Below are 15,522 nucleotides of genomic sequence, written 5' to 3'. Positions count from 1 at the left end.
GAAACAGGAAAAACCTAGCTGGAATTAGAAGGAAAAATATCACTAAGGTATGCTAGAAATGCAAAAAATGCTAGAATTAGAGAAGATTGCTCTGGGAAAAGAGATCATCCAATGGATACTGAGGGAAAAAAAACAAGAGTGAAGTAGGCTATGGGCACAAGCAAACTACTGTGCCTGCCCAGTGGAGATGATGAATCTCCTAGAAAGCTGTGGAAGAGGATGTCCAGTTCAGTGCCATCAGGATGAAATTACCCAGTTGCAAGATGGGTTAAATGCTTGGCCTCCAAGAAAATGTTTTGCTCTAACCTCCTGCTATCATGCATTAAGATGCTCACAGCCTCAGAACAGAATTGTGTAAAAAAAATTAAATACTGTCTCCTTTGAACAGTGTACAATCACATACCTGTGAAGTGTATCTTATTGTAGCTTAATTTAGGGTTGGGCTCTGTAATCTGAACAGAAGGTATAAACTAGTACATGGAATTAGCTAGTTATTCCACTGCTCTCCACCCCTACCTCAAGGCAGAATCTACTCTCCGCTTTCTGACCGGATAAAGGTTTCCACTGCACTCACTGGCTTCAGCTCAGAATATCAAGCCTCTACTATGGCTAATTTTGTCCTCTTTGCTCTCATTCTATTTCTCTGTTTTTAGCACATTTTTGTCTTCTTTTGGAAACCTTTCCCAAATTGCTTTTCTCTTTGCTCCATTGTTTGTTTTATATCATTTGCTCTCACAATTGGCCTATTCTCCATGCCCCTTCTCCAAACTTCATTCCCCTGCCTCCTGCACACCAAAACTATTCTGAGGTGCCATTTTCTCCTCTTTCATGTCTCTTCCCCCTTTTAATTCTTTTCTTGCCATTCTACAGTTTGCTTTCATCACCTTTTCCTCTACATCCTTACTTCCTTTTGGATTTTACCTACTTGTTTCTCACCTCTCTCCAGGTCTGTCTTCTCCTTTCTTTCTCGCCTTAATGCCAAACCAATTTCTTTTACTTTGCAATCACCCCTCTTTTTTTTTTTTTGTCTGCCCTCACTTCTACACATTTTAACTCACCATATGAGAGGGATGCTGCCACTTCTCTAAAGTCTTACCTGCAGGAGTGCAGGATGCTCAGGCCACTCTTTCAATAACCTATTGACTTCGTTGGTGAAATTATTCAACACAGGCTGGCACTGTATGACCTGCTGGATATTGGGGTGCTGATAAAAATCATACTGGGTGTCATGTTGCAGGACTAGATCTGAAGCCACCTTGCCAGACACAGTGTTCTGAAGGAGCGTGCTGGCCAACAGCTGGCTGCCAAGAAGACAGTCGTTCAGTTCAGCCCCTGGGAAGTTAAAGAAAGTAAATTAAAAAATAAATAGAAAAAACAAAGCCAGGGTGTAATCTTGCTTTAGTATCCAGGTAGCAGAATGTACTGCGTGAAATGCTTTCAGATTAAATCAGTTAAGAGTTGTCAGAAGAGGCTGAAGCCGAACCCCAAAAGAGAGGGAAGATAAGTTGCCACTACTGCAGTTATCCAAACCACTCATATAATCAGCTCTGAGGGCAAGTCTGAGAAGAGATTTGCCCTCAGAGCTGAAGCGCAATAAGAGCGCGGTGGCCTAGTGTTTAATGTAATGGGCTGAGAACTAGGGGAGCCAGGGTTCAAATCCCACTTCTGCCATTGTCACTCCTTGTGACCCTGGCAAGGCACTCTCGGTGATTCAGGTTTTCCCTTGGACAGTAAATTCTTTGCGGAAAGGACTTATACTTGATACTTACTACCATTGTACAACACTGCATACATCCAGTAGCAGTATAAAAATAATAAGTCTTAAAATATGGCAGCCTACATGCATAAATTACTATTTTACTAGTGAAAATCATTTAAAGTTATAAAACAGTATGAGATACTTACAGATTCACAACTTTCATCTTTAGGAAAAAAAAGTTACAACAGGATTTCATGCCTCTTCTCCACCCTCTCCTTCTGACACTTATAAAGGGATTTATACTATATAACATCTTGTGATAGATGATATCTGCTAGATAACTGTGCTACCCCTTGTAAATCTGAGTTGAAAGGATTACTCAGCTTGCCCAAACTTGCAAGACAAAATAGTCTTAGAAATAAGATTTCTTGCAAGACGCCGCTACCAACACTGTATTAACACAGCCCTAGGTAAGAGACTCCAAGAATACGGTCAGACTATAGAAAAGCATTCTATATGTGTACCTTTCAAGAAAATTAGAAACCTGACAAGCTGCTGTACCAGGTCTCAACCTTAATTGTAGCTGTGCTTATTTAAAGTAACTTATGAGCCATTTGGTCAAGGAGTGATAGCAGACAATCAAGTGTTCAGACGTACAATGCAAACAAGTTCCCACAAGAAACAGCTAAGCCAACAGCCCCTGCAACTAACTTTCTATAGGAAAATTGGTTCTTACCTGCTTAATTTTCGTTCCTGTAGTACCATGGATCAGTCCAGACTCCTGGGTTTTGCCTCCCCACCAGTAATGGAGACAGAGAAATTTTGACAGACTCTGTCCTATACCCCCAGGTGCCACCTACAGTCAGTCAATATTAAGTGGTATCAAAGCAGAATATCTTAACATTAATTAACCAGAACATTGTGAACCTCATACCAGCTATAACGGGTGATAAAAATCAGATCACTAACCCCAAGTAGGATCAGAACCCTTGAAAACTTTGAAGAACTTGTCAGCAGAGATTATAAAGAAGTATTGAACGAGCGGACGCCCCATTATCTTTACGCTGAAAAAGTGTGGGACTCTGGTACTACAGGAACGAAAATTAGCAGGTAAGAACCAATTTTCCTTTCCCTGTAATTACCAGGATCAGTCCAGAGCTCTACTACATGGGGTGGGACTCAGAGTCCCGCTCGGATTACACCTTCACCAAATCCCCCAGATCCTGGGGCCTGAACATCCAATCTGTAATGCCTAGCAAAAGTGTGTAAAGTCTTCCAAGTAGCAGCTCTACAAATCTCTTGCAGCAAAATTTGCTAACACTGCCCACAAGGCCGCCTGCAAACGCATAGAATGCGCTTTAAGACCGACCAGAAGCAGCCGACCGTGAAGCAAATAAGCTGAACTAATAGCATCCTTCAACCAGCGGGCGATCATAGCCCTAGATGCCTTGTATCCTTTTTGGGAACTGCTCCAAAGGACAAAAAGATGATCCGACATACGGAAGCTATTGGTAAATTCCAAATAACTTAACAGATCACGGCGTACGTCCAGTTTCTTCAGATCCCTGTCTTGGGGATCAAGGTGATTCAAGTCTGGAAAAGACGGGAGTTCTATCGACTGATTCAAGTGAAAGGCCGATACCACTTTTGGAAGAAAGGAAGAAACTTTCCGTAAAGAAATTCTGTATCCGTAATTCTTAGGAAAGGCTCCCTGCAAGACAAAGCCTGAAGTTCAGACGCTTGGCAAGCTGAGGAAATAGCCATGAGAAAAACCACCTTTAAGGTAAGATCCTTTAGCTTCGCCTGTTTTAAAGGTTCAAAAGGTGCCACACATAGAACTCAGAGGACCAAATTTAAACTCCACAATGGACAAGGATCCCTGACCGGAGGACGCAAGTGTTTTGCCCCTTGGAGAAATAGAGCCACATCCGGGTGTGTAGCCAAAGGTATTCCTTGCATTTTACCATGGAAACAACAGAGAGCCGATACTTGTACCCATAACGAGTTACACGAGAGGTCTTTAACTAGGCCAGCCTGCAGGAAAGATAATATATCGGGCACCAAAGCCTGAGAAGGATCCACACTGCAATCTACACACCAAGACTCAAAGACCTTCCACAACCTGACATAGGCCAAAGAAGTGGAGGTGTTCATGGAACGCAAAAGGTTAGTAACAACCACATCCGAATGACCCTTGCTCTTTAGTCTTTGCCTCTCAAAAGTCATACTGCGAGACAAAAGCGATCCACCTCTTCAAAACAAACGGGACCCTGATGCAGAAGATTCAGAAGATCTCGAAACCTCAGGGGCCCTTCCACTGACAGGTTTACGAGACATCCATGGACCCTCGGCCATTCCGGAGCTACCAGGTTCACTTCGGATGGGTGAGTTTCGATGCGTCTCAGCACTGTCGATGAGAGGTCATAGCGGGAACACAGAGAAGGATGTGCTTTGGCCAAGCAAGAACCAACGCATCCACCCCTTCAATGGCTCCCGGCGTCAACTGAAGAAACGAGGGGCCTTGGCATTCCAGAAGGTCGCTATCAAATCGACACTCCGTCTGGACCACTTGCTGCAAAATAAGATGGAATGTTCTTCGGAGAGTTCCCATTCCCAAGGATCGAGATACTGCCCACTGAGAAAATCTGCTTGGACATTGTCCACTCCTGCGATGCTCGCTAGGTGCTGCTCCGCCCAGCTTATCAACAGTTGGGCCTCGATTGCTACTGGCCAACTCTTGGTTCCCCCTTGGCGATTGATATAGGCCACGGCTGTCACATTGTCCGATAGGACCCCGACGGACTTGCCCCGCAGAAGCAGGAGAAAGGCTTGTAGCGCAAACCGTATTGCCCTGGTCTCCAGGCAATTGATCGACCATTGGGATTCCTCCACAGACCATTGGCCCTGCACAGACTTCCCCTGGCACACCGCTCCCTAGCCAGATAGACTGGCATCTGTGGTGACCACCGACCAAGCGGGAACCTCCAAGCTGAAACTCCGGCGTAAACTGTCCAATAGGAGCCACCAATCAAGACTGGAACGTGCAGAGTCTAAGAGGTAGGGGAAGATGAGATTGCTCAGATACCGGGCTCCAACGGGAAAGCAATGCTGACTGAAGAGGTCTCATATGAGCAAAGGCCCAGGGAACCTGCTCCTAGTAGAGGCCATCGAGCCAAGGACCCCAAGTAGTGGCAAACTCTGGGAAGACCCTGAGCTATCAAGTCCCGAACCTGTCCTTGCAGCTTGACAATGCGCTCCTCAGTGAAAAAAACCCTGTTGAGATGTTGTCGAACAGGGCTCCTAGGAACTCCATGGACTGGGAGGGAATCAATTGGCTCTTGACCAAATTGACCACCCAGCTCAGCGAATTCAGCAACTGAAGAATCCAGTCCACTGCCGAGCGACAAAGACTCCAACTTTGCCCGAATGAGCCAATCGTCCAGATAGGGATGGACCAACAAGCCTTCCTTCCGAAGCTCCGCTGTCACCACCACCATGACTTTGGTAAAGGTCCTTGGCGCCGTGGCTAGTCCGAAAGGAAGAGCGCAGAACTGAAAATGGTGACCCAGTATGGAAAATCTGAGGAATTTCTGGTGAGCGGTCCGTATTCCTACGTGCAAATACGCTTCCGTGAGATCCAGCGACGCTAGATACTCCCCTTTGCGTACTGATGCAATGACGGACTGCAGAGTCTCCATGCAAAAGCAAGGCACTTGAAGACATCTGTTGACCCTCTTCAAATCTAGGATGGGCTGGAATGTGCCTTCCTTCTTGGGCACCACGAAGTAGATGGAATAGCGGACCCTTCACTGCTCCACCGGCAGAACCAGAACAATGGCACAGAGATTGAGTAGACAGTGCAAAGTGTCCCCTACCGCCTGATGTTTCTCCTTGTACGAACATGGAGAAACAAGAAAGCAGCCTCAAGGGCACCGAGCAAAATCTAAAGCGTAGCTGTGTCTTATCAAGCTGAGGACCCACTGGTCCGACGTCAGCTTGACCCACTCCTCGTAAAACAGAGACAACCTGCCTCCCACCACCGGAACAGAGGAATGGACAGACCTCGCCTCATTGTGCTGATTTTAATTCCTGGTATGGCTTGGAAGGTCCCAGATCTACCAAATCGACACCCTCGAAAGGACTGTGACCAGGATTGCTGCCTGCCAGCGATCTGCCCAGAGAAGGAGTCCAGCGACTGGGAGGACCGAAATCTCTGATTTCCCCGGAAATGAGACTGAGGAGGGAAAACTTCGCAGCTTAGGCTTATCCTCCAGAAGACGATGCACCTTGTTCTCTCTCAAGGATTGAATCATATCCTCTAAAACCTTTCCAAAGAGCAGCTTGCCCTTAAAAGGCAGGGAACCTAACTGGGCCTTGGAGGAGACATCAGCCGACCAGTTCCGCAACCAAAGCAGTTGCCAGGCAGAAACCGTGGAGACCATAGAGCAGGTGGAGGTCTGAAGCAGAACATAAAGAACATCCACATTGTAGGCCACTGCAGCTTCCAGGTGCCCTGCTTGAACAACCTCCTCCTCCAATAAAGATGTGTTATTCTGCAATTGCTGTACCCAGCGGAGACCTGCCCTTAAGAAGAAACTGCTGCACATGGCAGCCCGTACTCCGAGGGCGGATAACTCAAAAATCTTCTTGAGCAGGACTTCTAGCTTGCGATTTGAGAGATCCTTGAGGAAAGAACCGGTAAACACCAGTGATTCTTAATTCTTTATTCAGCATTAAGCATCAGAAAAACCTGACTCAGGCAGAGTTTCACTCAAGAGAGCTGCTTCAGGGGCTAATAAAAATACATATAAAAACATATATAAACAAATAAATACATGTAAATACATTTAAAAACATTTAAGACATATGAAGCCATGTATACCAACATATAATAAAATAATGATAAATAATATGATAAATAAAGACATACAGGAATGTCAAAATATACTTAAAAACACAAAGGACAACAACTTTCATTTAACTAATGCATCTGCATGTATGATTTCAATTATGAAAATGTATAGATAAATGTTAATTGTGAATGTAAAATGTTAATAACTAGCGTGACAAATGAACTACTCAAATTGAAAATGGACGGTTTTCATCTAAAAATGTGAATAAATACCTATAGCATGAGATGCCAAGGTAGCCTGCATCCAGCAGATCGACTTCACTGTTTGTGCTAGAAATCAAGCATAACACTAATCGCAATAAATGAATGTAACTGGAAAAGACTGTCAAGTGTCTTAGGCAACATAGTAACAGGCACAATGAATCTACAAACACAAAAAGGGATACCAAGTAACTCTGTGCTAATCAAAAACAGAGGCATAATCAAAGGGAACAATTTAATTGTGGAACCAAAACCTTAAACCTCAAAGTTAATGTTTACAAGCAGTGCAGGCTTAGAACAACCAAAAAATACACTTATCATTAAAAGCACTTTAATGTTAAGTTCTGAAATCGCCAGAAAGTGCAGGACAGAAAAACGCCACAGCAAATCATTCAGCGCCTAACTGGAAATGATTCCTGTGGCTCACTACAGACATTTAAAAATCGTTAGTGACGCCAAAAAACTTAATATCGGGAAAGTAAAAAAACACACATGTTTTGATCATTTATAAAAAGTTATTTATAAAATGATAACTAATACCTGTGTTAACAGAATTAACAAAATATGTGAACATAGCATGCCGGGGAAAAGTAAAAATGTAAAAGGGACAATGATATGAGGAAACAATGCCGATTATGAAAAACTAAAAAAAGCATACACAGTCTACAAGTGCTGGAGGAACTAAAGTTTTTTGGAATCACTAATGATTTTTAAATGTCTGTAGTGAGCCACAGGAGTCATTTCCGGTTAGGCGCTGAAAGATTTGCTGCGGCATTTTTCTGTTCTGCACTTTCTGGCGATTTCAGAACTTAACATTAAAGTGCTTTTAATGATAAGTGTGTTTTTTGGTTGTTTTAAGTCTGCACTGCTTGTAAACATTAACTTTGAGGTTTAAGGTTTTGGTTCCACAATTAAATTGTTCCCTTTGATTAAGCCTCTGTTTTTGATCAGCACAGAGTTCCTTGGTATCCCTTTTTGTGTTTGTAGATTCATTGTGCCTGTTACTATGTTGCCTAAGACACTTAACAGTCTTTTCCAGTTACATTCATTTATTGCGATTAGTGTTATGCTTGATTTCTAGCACAAACAGTGAAGTCGATCTGCTGGATGCAGGCTACCTTGGCATCTCATGCTAAAGGTATTTATTCACATTTTTAGATGAACACCGTCCATTTTCAATTTGAGTAGATCATTTATGTCACGCTAGTTATTAACATTTTACATTCACAATTAACATTTACCTATACATTTTCATAATTGAAATCATATATACAGATGCATTAGTTGAATGAAAGTTGTTGTCCTTTGTGTTTTTAAGTATATTTTGACATTCCTGTATGTGTATTTATATTAATCATAATTTTATTATTTTATTATATGTTGGTATACATGGCTTCATATGTCTTAAATGTTTTTAAATGTATTTACATGTATTTATTTGTTTATATATGATTTTATATGCATTTTTATTAGCCCCTGAAGCAGCTCTCTTGAGTGAAACTCTGCCTGAGTTGCGCTTTTCTGATGCTTAGTGCTGAATAAAGAATTAAGAATCCCTGGTGTTTACTGGTTCTTTTTTCTTGGTTGCTACTGCAATATTGGACCGCCTTCCGGTTTGTTTCTTTAGAGATCCTTGAGGGCCATTGCCCTGTTACCGGGATGGACACAGCCACATCCACCTTAGGAACTCTGAGGAGGTCCACGGCGTCCTCTGGCAATGGGTAAAACTTATCCATAGCTTTGCTGAATTTGAGACCCATTTCTGGATTGTCCCACTCCTGAAACAACAAGTCAGTGACTGAAAGATGAAAGGGAAAAGATCTGGTCGGACCCCGTAGACCCAGCATGACCGGGTCCACGGACCCCCATTCTAGAGTCCTCAGGAGGGCTGTCAATGTCCAATTCCTTCAGGATCGCAGGAATAAGAGGACCTAACTCTTTCCTGCGAAAGAGGCAGACTACCTTCGGGTCATTCCTGTCCACCCCATGGGGGGGGGGGGGGGGGGGCCCTGACCTGAAAAAAAACGTGGTCAACCTCAGGATCCACCCTCTGAGGGGGCTTGCCCCTAATATCCTGCTCTTCTGACTCTGAAACATCCCCCGGGCGAGACGAGGTGGTCCGAAGGGGGCGCTGAGCCTTCTGGCCCCCTCAAAAATTTTACCCTCTTAGGGTCCTTGCCACCCAATTTGGCTACCTGCAGAGCTATATCACTCCCTGACTGCCTCTTTGTGGACCTCCTAGTCTTGAAAGCTTTGTGCTGCAATAAAATGAAATCTGATGAGGAGAAGGAGTCTGAAGCCCCCTTGGGGTTATCCTCTGTCAGTAAAAATCGGTTCCTCCATTGGCAAGCCCCCCCCCCCTCCCCGAAGGCCGCCCGTTGTGGGGATAAAGGAGGGGGAGAATTACCATCCCCCTCCGTGGTTTGCGCTGCTGTGCGAAAAGTAGACAAAATGGCTTCTGTTCCAGCGAAGCAAGCCATGGTCTCCCAGGTCCCGCTGGCCCTCTGCACGGTCAGCAAACACAGTCTCCAGCTCCCCCTGGGGAGGCAGGCCGAGCAGTGCCCATCCCTAGAGACACACGCATGCGTGGCAGGCTGCACCATGAGGCATGAAGAAAAAAAAAAACCCCTCCGGAGACCGGTAAATCAAGCCCGCAGCAGAAAGGGACAGTGGCCGTGAAAACGAGCAGGAAAAAAAACAAAAAAACCCCAGTATCGGCAAAGCGGAGAGTCTCTGCTAACTTTTTTTTTCCCCAAACCTGAAAGAAGGTATGGGTCCTGTCCACTGGACTTGAGTGAGCCGGGCTCCCCAGTATCACCCCCAAGTGCAGCTGGTAGGATAGGGTTACAGAGTCCTCAACCCCTAGTACTCACTGCCTCTAATACTAGGGGGGGAGGGGGGGGTGGCCCCCTGGGAAGCTCTAGAAGTTTGTTTCACTCTTCTTGGTGCTTTTTTTTTAAACTAAACCAGATAAAAAGAAAATCCTAACTTTGCTAACTATAACCAAAAATCACTTTTTTTTTTTTTTTTACTAAACTATAGACAGTAGGGAATGCACCTCCACCACCTGCTGGAGACAGAGAAATAATGACAGACTGTAGGTGGTACCTGGGGATATAGGAAAGAGTCTGTCAAAATTTCTCTGTCTCCATCTGCTGGTGGGGAGGCAAAACACAGGAGTCTGGACTGATCCAGGTACGTTCAGGGAAAAGGCAATTATTTGTTCTGTATTGCCTCCAGAGTTATGCCTATGAGGTCTCACCAGTGATTTATTCAAAGGCATTACCACCTTTTTTTTTTTTCTGTTTACCTCTCCCTCCCTCTGCAACCCTGCTATGGCTCTGGCCACTGCCTTCTTTCACACTTTTACAAGTTTGAGATCATGACCACCCTGAAATCTCTCTCCTGCCAGTCTCTTCCCCCCTCCCCCGATCATATACTGCACTCTGATTTCTTTGCTCCAAGTGTTTGCAGATAGCGCAGCAAAACCCATTTTCAGCTGCTGAAGCAGTTTGATGGATGCGGTTATAGCCAAGTGCACCACTCACCTATGAGAGGATAGAAGTGTGAGAGGAGGACAGCGCTGGTCTGGTAGCAAGACAGGAAGGCACTTAAGTAATGCTTCGTTTGATGAACCGGGGGATTCTGCTGATACCAGAGGGACCGTGCTGAACTCAGGCAGATCTGTTGATGTATCAGGATCAGGGTTTGCATTGAGCTATGGGATATGTGTTTAGGCTCAGCTCTCTCTCTGTCCTCCAGGGCATCCGCTGCAATTTCCATTTTCTCTTCTAGGGTGGGCTGGGTATTAACATCTGCAAAATCCTGTTAATCACATTGAAATTTATCGTTACCTTCAATTTTCAGAATGAGACAAAGGAAAACTAGAACTAGCAGCTTATTACTACCTATTTGGACTGGCTACCACTACTCTAAGAACAGTGTGAGAGAAAAAGCAAATTTGCATACCTGTAACAGGTGTTCTCCACAGACAGCTGTACAATCAGCCTCACAAATGGGTGAGGTCATCCGAGTGCGCCCAATATGGGACAAACGTACACATTCTCCAAGCTCCAAAGGTTCTAGAAAACCTTTTTAGATCATGCATGGATGTTCCTTTGCTGCTACCGACATTCAAGCCCCTAGAAGGGCAACTTGGTAAGGTTAGACTTTGAAATCATCTCATTAGACTAGTTATGTAACCAAACGAGTCATCGGGCTGAAATCACTAACCACTTCACGATTGTTGTACACACATCATAGCCTGCGTCAGCCAGAAATGAGATCCCCCAAGTATGGGCAATTCTCACCCAGAGCTTCCTGGACTAAATGCAAACTAGCATTGCCAGCAAACAGAGATGTGCAGATTCATAGCCACCACTTCAAAGGCCTGCTTCAGAATTGCCTCAATCTTCTGATCTTGGGCATCCCTCAGAGCTGCACCTCCTTCCACCGGAATGGTGATTTTCTTTTGTCACAGCACAGACCAGGGCATCCATTTTCAGAAAACGGAACTGTTCCCTAGCTGTAGGATCCATAGAACATAACCCCGCTAAGGACTGTCCTCCTTTAAAATTAGCCTCAGGTGCACGCCTTTCCAATCCATTAGCTCTTGCAGAGCCTCATCCAGAGGAAAAAAAAACAAAACAAACCAGGACGCCTTCTACAAGCTAACCATAATAGAATCCTTTTTGGATTCTTAGCCGCTGCTGGCAGGGCCTCCTCACAACCAATGGCCTTTAGGTTCTGAAAAATCAAATCAGACATCTGGTCCCTGTGAAAAAGCCACGCATTGTCCTATGCAGCTCCACATGTGGGGGAATCTCCTAGTCTTCCAAGAACCCCAACTCCATCTAGGAGTCCTCTGAAGCAACACTTTCTTCAGCACGTCCACTCTGTTCCTTTTCTGCTTTACTTGTCTATGAGGGGAAGGAGGAGGATTCAAACACTTTAGAGGCCTCAAGGAGGGAGACTTCTGGCACAGGTGATAGGGAACCTGCACAGGACCCTTCCTGTCCTTGACAGAAAACCTGAAGGCTTTTGAAAAACTCCACCCATGAAATGGCTGAAAGATCTATTCCTGCAGTAAGCAAAACACATTCCAAGCCCAAACCAACAGGAATAGGCAGAACAGGCGGTGGGGAACGTTTCTCACCAGTCCTGGAAGAAGATGCTGCTACACCTTTCTCCTCCATTAGGGAAGCACCCTGAACACGATTCCCTAAGTTCCCCACAGGGACAAACTGTCCTGAAGGGACCTCTCCCTGTGCCTCAACACACCTCTGACAAATGCGGAGGGATCTCCTGGGGCTAATATCATATGGCAGGCAGAGCAAATGCGAAGCCTCTTCCTGCGCTGGTCCCTGGACCCCACACCTCTCATAACACGGTATAGCTTCTAAAATGGCTCCTATGCATGTTTCTCAGCAGCAGTGTAGTGTGCTGCCAAGCAAAATGGCACCAGCTGCCTGCTCCCTTCATTCGTCCGACTGCTCGCCCAGCCCACACAAAAATTAGCGCACAGACACCTTGCATTCTGACTGATGTGGCTCTCTGATGGCCAGGACACCCGCGCGGTCATAATAACCCGACCACAGCTGCACAGACTTTTTTTTTTTTTTTTTTTTTTTTTTTTTACACACACACACTCTAGACTTTCTCGGTCAGCTGTAACCAGAGGACGTCAACAGCCCACAGAGAGCACCAGAAAGCAGGGAACACCGTGCTGAGGTAGAGAAAAACAGCAGGGCTGAGCCCAAAGCCTCTTTACCCTACTGGAACTCTTCCACTTTCAGCAAGAAGGCTAGGGCACCAGCCTTCACCTGACTCCTGTCCAAGATACTCAAATGAGGGAGGGAACATTAGCTATCACCTCAGGTGGTCAGCCAAGTCACCTGCTCTATTCCTGACAGACCTACATCCACAAGCAAGGATGCATATTCACCATCTGCTGGAGTTGGATAATACTGGCAGATTGATGCTGTGCTGAACTATAAAGGAGGGATATCAGCAAGTCAGTGATCTCTGTCTCTATCTGCAGGTAGGAGTGCACAAAAGAAAATTAGGTCTTACCTTCGATAATTTTCGTTCCTGTAGTACCAAGGATCAGTCCAGACTCCTGGGTTTTGCCTCCGCACCAGCAGATGGAGACAGAGCAAAACTTGACAGGCTCTGCCATAAATACCAGGGTGCCACCCACAGCCTGTCAGTATTACGCAATGTCAAAGCAGAATAATTCCCAGCTGCCAACTAACTATATACATAAAGTTCAACTGGGGAACCCTCAGGTCACTACCCCCCAACCAGGAAGCTGACCCGAAAACAGCAAAAGACAGGAATAAGAATCTTCACAGCCCAAATGAATTAGAGCAGAATTAGAAACAGCGGACTCTCTGACTTAATGCAGAAGTGGGCGGGACTCTGGACTGATCCTTGGTACTATAGGAACGAAAATTATAGAAGATAAGACCCAATTTTCTTTTCCCTGTACGTACCGGATCAGTCCAGACTCCTGGGATGTACTAGAGCTCAAACTACTTGGGATGGGACCCAGAGAGGCCCGCTCTCAACACGCCTGCTCCAAAACTGCCCTCCCTGGAGTCCTGAACATCCAGCCGATAATGACGTGCGAACGTATGCTACGATTTCCAAGTCGCTGCTCTGCAGATCTCTTGTGGGGAGATCTGATGACACTCCACCCAGAAAGCCGCCTGGGAACGTGTAAAGTGCGCCTTTAGTCCCAAAGGCAAGGGTCGACCACCTAAAAGGTATGCGGAATTAATGGCCTCCCTTCAACCACCTCGAGATGGTGGTCTTGGATGCCATATTACCCTTTTTAGGCCCCTTCCAGAGGACGAAGAGGTGATCCGAAACCCGGAAGGCATTAGTTACTTCCAGAAAGTGTAGAAGGACCCTACGCACATCCAGTTTCTTCAAGTCCTTGGAAAAGGGATCCGACCTGTCGAGTTGCGAAAATGCCGGAAGCTCCACAGACTGGTTCAAATGAAAAGACGAAACTACTTTCGGAAGAAACGAGGGAACCGTCCGGTGACTAACTCCGGTCTCAGAGATCCGCAAGAAAGGTTCCCTACAAGACAATGCCTGAAGTTCAGAAACTCGCCTAGCCGAAGCGATTGCCACCAAAAATACTACCTTCAACGTAAGATCCTTCAGGGTCACCCTCTTCAGTGGTTCAAACGGTGGCACACTCAAGGCCTTTAGCACCACGTTTAGGTTCCAGGAGGGACAAGGAACAAGCAGCGGTGGGCGTAAATGCTTTGCCCCTTGAGAAAACGGGCAACATCTGGATGTGTTGCCAGCATCCCCCCTTCCACAGAACCACGTAAACAACTGAGGGCAGCCACCTGCACCCGTAACGAACTACAGGACAGCCCCTTGGCCAAACAGTCTTGAAGGAAGGCTAAAATGTCGGAAACGGAAGCCCGAGTAACCCAAATCGCCCGGGTAACACACCATGACTCGAAAACCTTCCAAACTCGAACATATGATAAGGAAGTCGAGGTCTTGCGAGACCGCAGAAGAATGGAGACCACTGCATCAGAATAGCCTTTACCTCTTAAATGGCACCTCTCAAACGCCATGCCGCTAGACAGAAGCGATCTACCTGATCAAAACAGACAGGCCATCTGTGAAGCAGATTCAGTAAGACCAGCAGATGCAGTGGCTCCTCTAATGCAAGATGGAAAAGGTCTGCAAACCACGGATGCTGTGGCCACTCGGGAGCCACCAGAATTACCTCCGTAGGGTGACTCTCTATTCGACGAAGGACCTTGCCGATCAGAGGCCAGGGGGGAAAGACAGATCGACGTCGGCCAGGTTAGTGCCAAGGTGTCCACCCCCTGCGCCCCGGTTCCCTGCGCCGGGCAAAGAAGCATGGAGCCTTGGCATTCTGAAAGGTCGCCATCAGAACCATGGCCGGCTGCCCCCATCTGTCGCAGATTATCTGGAACGCCCTGTCCACAAGCTCCCATTCTCAGGGGTCGAGCTGATGCTGACTCAAGAAGTCTGCGTGAATGTTGTCTACCCCTGCTATATGAGACGCGGCGATGCAGAGAAGATGCCGCTCCGCCCACTGAATCAACAGATGAGCTTCCAACGCCACCGGGTGACTCTGAGTCCCCCCCTGACGATTGATATAGGCTACCGTTGTTGCATTATCAGACAACACCCTGACCGACTTTCCCTGAATCAGGGGCAGAAAGGCCTGGAGTGCCAGATGCACCGCCCTGGTCTCCAAACGACTGATCGACCAGCGAGACTCGAGTGAGGACCAGAGTTCCTGTACTGACTTCCGCAGACACACCGCTCCCCAACTGGAGAGGCTCGCATCTGTGGTGACCACTGTCCATTCCGGTGCCACAAGCGAGACCCCCCGGAGAGGACTGTCCAAACACAACCATCCCAGGCTGGAACGTGCCACGTCCGTTAGAGGTAACAGGAGATGGAATTGCTCAGACACTGGACTCCAGCGGGAAAGCAACGCCGATTGTAATGGTCGCATGTGCACGAAGGCCCACAGTACCAATTCCAGCATCGAAGCCATGGAACCTATCAACTGCAGATAGTCCCAAACCGTTGGTGTCTGGTTCTGCAGCAAGGCCCTGACCTGGTGTTGTAATTTGTGACTGCGCTTGATGGAAAGAAAGACCTTGCCTTGTCCTGTATCGAATAAAGCTCCCAAAAATTCCAG

General features: G+C 46.3%; 1 protein-coding gene across 2 annotated transcripts in view; it reads right to left on the bottom strand.

Annotated features, from left to right (window-relative positions):
• Positions 1–15,522, bottom strand: part of MDN1 (midasin AAA ATPase 1) — a 765,271-nt gene that overhangs the window by 172,326 nt on the left and 577,423 nt on the right. For both annotated transcript variants that reach the window (XM_029595415.1, XM_029595414.1), the window contains exons 65-66: positions 10,361–10,637; positions 1,097–1,332 (exon numbers count right to left, since the gene is read on the bottom strand). In XM_029595415.1, the coding sequence (XP_029451275.1) occupies positions 1,097–1,332; positions 10,361–10,637 (513 nt within the window). The remainder of the gene's footprint in view (positions 1–1,096; positions 1,333–10,360; positions 10,638–15,522) is intronic.

This window comes from Rhinatrema bivittatum, chromosome 3 (genome assembly GCF_901001135.1).
Source record: "Rhinatrema bivittatum chromosome 3, aRhiBiv1.1, whole genome shotgun sequence".
Classification (NCBI taxonomy): domain Eukaryota; kingdom Metazoa; phylum Chordata; class Amphibia; order Gymnophiona; family Rhinatrematidae; genus Rhinatrema; species Rhinatrema bivittatum.
The sequence above is the reverse complement of the archived record's forward strand: the minus strand, read 5'-3'. Positions and strand labels throughout refer to the sequence as shown.